At 33.2% G+C, this 5,747-nt stretch overlaps 1 protein-coding gene across 3 annotated transcripts; it reads left to right on the forward strand.

Moving 5' to 3' along the window:
- Positions 1-1,353: 1,353 nt before the first annotated feature.
- LOC115699917 (probable 6-phosphogluconolactonase 1) lies at positions 1,354-5,188 on the forward strand. Of its 3 annotated transcripts, none has more exons than XM_030627462.2 (5): positions 1,354-1,574; positions 1,704-1,749; positions 2,402-2,558; positions 2,654-2,789; positions 4,443-5,188. In XM_030627462.2, exons 1-5 carry the CDS (start codon positions 1,554-1,556, stop codon positions 4,932-4,934), a joined length of 852 nt encoding a protein of 283 aa, XP_030483322.2. In that variant the 5' UTR covers positions 1,354-1,553; the 3' UTR covers positions 4,935-5,188. The 3 variants fall into 3 exon arrangements, with proteins under 3 accessions (XP_030483322.2, XP_060958735.1, XP_030483323.1); XM_061102752.1 differs by having other exon boundaries at positions 1,360-1,574; positions 2,371-2,558; XM_030627463.2 differs by lacking the exon at positions 1,704-1,749 and having other exon boundaries at positions 1,360-1,574; positions 2,371-2,558.
- Positions 5,189-5,747: the final 559 nt, after the last annotated feature.

Consider the following 5,747-nt stretch of genomic DNA (forward strand, 5'->3'; position numbering starts at 1 on the left):
TGAAATTTTTTCCCAGAAATTTCTGGAAGCGAGGACTCCTCCAAATTCAGCTTCGATTTCTTCGAAGAAGTGGGTTTCACACGCTTCGGCATGGGAGCTTCAAAATCAGAATCAAAATCATCAATGATTGGGCGTTTACCCTTGGATTTGTTGGCCAAAGATTTCTTGCCCATTTTTGATTTCTTTTTGAGAACTGGAGAAGGGGATGAAGATGACCGAGTGATTGCCATGGTATAAATAAGATTGAAAAAAAATGAAACAGAGAGCGAAAAACAGTTGCTAAATCGTGGGCTAAAAGGAAGTTGAAAATTCGTGGATAAACCAAAAATAAGAGGGAAAAACGTGATAAATTATGGGTGGTTAATGGAGGTTACTTGAATTCAAAATGAACTTAGAGAACAGAAATGAAGAATAGAAAATGAAATGAAAACAAAATGAAAAAAGAGAGGGAAGAGAGTATGATTTGATTGATGATGCATGGGGATAGAACACGTGTATGCATGGTATGATGAGTAAGTGGTAAATGTGTAATAAAAATAAGTTTGTAAGTATAAATGTAGTAATAGGCGTGTGAGGGTAATTATGTAATAAAGTGAGTAAAAAGGATTTTTCATGTAAAAATTTCTTTAAAATATTGAATATAATAGAATGTAATATATCAATGGATCTATTCAATTCATTGCCTTGGCAAATGTACAATTGTGTCTCAGTGAGTCTGCATATTTACACAGTACAGCCTCTCTTAGTGGACGAATATGTGGAATCAAGAAAGGTGAGATTGGGGTAAAGGTAAGACACAATAAATGAAGAAAAACATATGAAAAGTGTAGACGTAGCTGGTTTTGGGGAGACAACCAGAAAGAAAAAAAATCAAAACTTAAATGAACACAGCAAGATTTTAATTTTTATATGAGAGAGTGTGAGAGAAAAGTTATATTTATGCACTTCCAAGTTATTTAATGTATATTATGATTTAGAAAAAGAAATCCCACTACCTTATTCAGTAACATTAATCTGTACTACTGGACTTGTAAGACAAAAAAAGCTCCACCCAATTGCACAATTGTCAGTAGCAAATTTGGACAGGTGTTTGGCTGGTCTATCACGACTTTATTTCCCCCTGAATTCTTTGTTTTCCAAAAAGAAGAAAAAAAAAGTGTATACAAACACATCATAATAATTTTCATCAAAAAAAAAAAAAAATAGATCATAATAATAATTTACTTACTTCTAATAAAAAAATATTAATTTACTAATTATTTTTAACTCAGAGTGAGTAACAAAATGCTCCCATTAATTAGCCTATTAAGTTTTCTCTCTTCCTCTCATTTAAGAGATTTTGAACAAGATGAAATAGCAAAGGGATGTTGTAGATTTTTTTTTTCTTAAAAAAAAGTCTTGGAGTTAAATATGTTTTTCTTTTAATGATTATTAAACAAATAATTAGTTTTTCTCTATCTAGTTCTATCCGTTTACTTTAAGAGGAGAGAGATAGAGAAAGATAGAGAGAGAGAGAGAGTATTTTGTGCTGTGTGTTTTGTCACGATCATTGGATGCACGTGGAAGCCCAGAAGGTAAATTCTTCTAAACTTATAGTGAAGTTCATATAATAATCTATTGAAATGGATTAGAGATATATTTGATATATTATATATATAATACATACCAATTTCGTGTTGATACCCATCTTTCATCTTCCTCAGTATCTCTCTGCCACCTCTCTCTCCTCTTCCTCTTGCCTTCTTCTTTGTAAGAATCACCATCCTTTTTTTTTTCCCTTATTTATTGTTTTTCTTGTTACAGCACTTTTGTCAATAGTCTTAAGCTGCATGGGGTTTTTTTCTTTTTCTTGGTATGTGTGGGTGTGTCTTTGTAAACTTCACCCTTTGATGGAATGCAAATTGAGATTGTTTCACGATCTGTGTTTCTCTTCTTTTGATTTGAAACTCTCAACTTGAATATGGTTGTTTGGTTTTGATTCTAGTTTATGATCAACCTTTGTATTTTGTTGTGTTGGGGTCTTTCTTCGAAATAAGACCATTTTTACAGTGACTTTTATGAATTTATTTCAAAAAAATAAATAAAAAAAAGAAGTTATTTTTATTTCATCGATTTGAAATTGTAATCTTCACCGGGAGAGTAATAAATTCTCCAGAATATAGGTCCCTAATATTGTTCAACGCCTACAAGATGAAATAGCATGACCATTCTATGTTTTGTACTCAACTATTTCTTGTGAATATACTTGCCAATAATACTCCTTTACTTCTTCATATCTTATTCAATTTTGTAATTGAAAGATTTATACCAAAACTTGATGGTTACATCTATAAAAAATTGGTTGATTGATTATTTGTTTGTTTGTACTAGTGTGAAGTTGTGTAAAATATGGCTCTTTTAGGGGGTAATAAAGATAAGGAGTTGAGGATTCATGAAAATCTGGATGAGCTTGGGACTGATTTGGCAGACTATATAGCTGAATTATCAGAGACGTCAGTGAAGGAGAGGGGTGTCTTTGCTGTGGCCTTATCTGGTGGTTCTCTCATTGGCTTAATGGGGTATCAATATTCAATCAATGCCTTCCATTTCCTACTTTGATTTAATTTGTTTTTGTGATTTTGGTGTTTTCGTTTAAATTTGTGATGGAAAACAGAAAACTCTGTGAAGCTCCTTATAACAAGACTGTAGACTGGACCAAATGGTATATATTATGGGCTGATGAGCGTGTTGTGGCCAAAAACCATGTTGATAGCAATTATAAACTTGCCAAGGATGGTCTTTTCTCCAAGGTTTCTTCCTTCTTCTTCTTCATCTTCTTCTTCTTCTTCTTATTTTTTCCTCTTCAGTTTTCTATCTCTCTTTAAGTGCAAAACTTGGTATAAAAAAAAAGAAGAGAGGATGACCTCATTACTCTTCAAAGAGAACTAGCTGGTTTAGGTGTTGTTACATATGGGATTTAGTTGGTAATGTCAATAAGCTAGCCCAAATTGGCTGAGATCTCTATTCCCATTCTACATTCTTGATAAAGAGGTTAAGTGACTTAAGATATGATTTTCTCACCAAATCTCTCATCAACCATGTTTTGCTAGAAAATATTGTATTGCAGACCATTTCACTTTGGAAGGTATTCAAATTTTGTTATTTTTTGTGAAAGAGGAAAGAATCATGTCAACAGTATATCTACTCTTGTCCTGTAAATTTATTCAAGATTAAGCAAATCAGATAGCTACTTTCCAACAAATACCAGATAGCAACTTCAGAACTTCCCTTTAGAGATTTTACTTCACCGAGTTCTATTGTGATGTAATTTACTTTGGGTTAGCTGTAAATTTCGTTTTCAACTTTTGATTCTTTTACATGTAGACCCTCTTTCATTAGCAAAATAAGACTGTTTTTTCACAAAATCATTTCATCTTAGATGACAATATTTATAATGGTAAATTGGTTGGTGAGGTATGAATTTAGTTGTGTATGTGTGTGGTTGAATGTCTGTCTACATGATATGACAAATTTATCTGAGACTGATAGCAGTAAAGTTGTTAGGTATGAGCTTTATGAACCACTATATCCACTCCTGAAAAACTTCATGGATTGGGTTTGATTCATGGGAGAGTGAGTGTACTTTCCGTTTGCTTGATTTAAATAGGTTGAAGTTGCTGACAAAGCATTAAAGCATTCTTGGGACTTTTGAAGAAGCAATTAATTTGTTTTTAAGTGAATAGAATTAAAATAGACTCAACGTGACTTAGTTTCTAATCATTTAGTTATTACTTATTTGAAAGTTGCAGGCTTGACCCTTTTTTTTTTTTTGTGCTGTCTTAACTTATAAACTCAATTTTCCTACATAATCAAACTAATTGAGTGACAAGAGCAGAATGTCAATATGCAATAATATAAAACCATTATGGTGAGGATTAAATTTTGTGGTTATGGACTAGTATAGTTTAGATCAGGTAGATAACCTTTTTTTAGACCCATTGAATTGGAGCAGTTGAACTAATGTGGAACCCAGCAACATGACAGAAATAGCTAATTTATTAGGCTTCACACTAGTAGAGTGTAATTCTTAGGTGTCCCATCAAAAGTTAAAACAAGTGACCCTACCTTTGATTTATATTATTTTTGGCTAAGGGGAATGATGAGTGTTCATCCGTTTTCGACCAACTCAAATGTCAAAATTGCTGTTTTCTTCTTTCTGTTTGTAAAGCAATGAACAAGTCATTTTTAATTTTGCATGTTTGTCATATCTCGAATCAGAGGAGCCCTGCAATGATAAAGTAATTAAAAGGAAGGATCAGAAATAGGGCTTGTGTGTTAAATTATATTAGAGCTAAATAAGCATTAGTAAAAATTCTAACAAATATTAATTTTTTCTTAAGTCATATAGTATTTTGTTTAATGGTGTCACCATCATCTTTACTCTAACCTGCTTTCCATTGCAGGTGCCAATTGTTCCAAGTCATGTGAATTCTATCAATGATTCTGTTTCAGCAGAGGAGGCTGCGAGTGAGTATGAGTTTGTTATTCGTCAGTTGGTGAAGTCTCGTGTAATTGGTGTGTCTGATACGAGTGACTGTCCCAAGTTTGACCTTGTTCTTCTGGGAATGGGCTCGGATGGTCATGTTGCATCTCTCTTCCCTAATCATTCAGTGCTCGATGAGAATAATGAATGGGTAACTTTCATTACAGACTCCCCAAAACCTCCACCCGAGAGGATCACTTTCACTCTACCGGTCATCAACTCAGCATCCAATGTGGCTATAGTTGTGACTGGCGAAAACAAAGCGGAAGCTGCACATTTGGCAATTGATGATGTTGGACCAGATTGCATAGTGGTACCTGCAAGGATGGTGCAGCCAACAAAAGGGAAGCTGGTGTGGTTTTTGGATAAGCCAGCTGCCTCAAAACTTGAGGGTTTTCAATTTTCTGACTAGGTAGGTTCGACCTCTACATGCCCAAATGTATGTTTGTATTTAGTGGAGGGATTTGATGCTTTTGCTTCATTTTCTTTTTCATTAGTTCCCTTATTTTGTTATTTTGTTTATGGGTTAAAATCTTTTTTTTTTTTCCCTTAGTCTTCCTTTTCTCTTTCTCTTCTCATCTTTTTCTGTAGGAAGTTGGAGAAGTGTGACCATCCTTTTTGTAACTAGAGAGGTTAATAAAAATAGAAAAGCTTTTCTTCTCCCTATACTTGTTAGTGGTAGTCACTGATAATAATCTCAAAATATAATATACACATGATAAAATGACCACGATTTATTGCATCACAACATTTGGGAGGGGGCTAATAGATCAGAGATATTTATCATTTGTGTTAATGTTCTTGTATCACATAATAAAATGAGTTTGGTTACTTTTTTTCCCCTATTTACTTTATTAGCAAATAAAAAGCAAAGGTAGGCTGCGCGTGGAAACTAAACAGAACAATTTTGTAGGCTTGTGGTGGACCAACGTTATTCCATCTTAAATATGTTGAGCTTAAAATGTAATAGTAATACTATCTTAATTCTACAATGCAAATAAAAACATGTTACTTGTACCCCCAAAAATAAAATTTGTTGTCCAACTGGAGAGAGTTTGACATCACACCATCTTTTAAAATCAAATTATTACATTCTTCACCTACTCTCAACCATTTTAAATTAATAACTGAAAACTACATTACACCCCCTATCCATTTCAAGATAAGGACATTTGAGTGAATAGATTTATTATTTGTGTTTCTCTGTCAAAATTAGATAAAGTTG

The sequence above is a fragment of the Cannabis sativa genome, chromosome 8 (genome assembly GCF_029168945.1).
Source record: "Cannabis sativa cultivar Pink pepper isolate KNU-18-1 chromosome 8, ASM2916894v1, whole genome shotgun sequence".
Lineage (NCBI taxonomy): Eukaryota > Viridiplantae > Streptophyta > Magnoliopsida > Rosales > Cannabaceae > Cannabis > Cannabis sativa.

Coding starts and splice junctions, on each gene's coding strand:
- LOC115699917 (XM_030627462.2), top strand. CDS start 1,554: ATGCACGTGGAAGCCCAGAAG. Junction 1,575..1,703: donor TGCACGTGGAAGCCCAGAAG/GTAAATTCTTCT, acceptor CATCTTCCTCAG/TATCTCTCTGCCACCTCTCT. Junction 2,790..4,442: donor AGGATGGTCTTTTCTCCAAG/GTTTCTTCCTTC, acceptor TTTCCATTGCAG/GTGCCAATTGTTCCAAGTCA.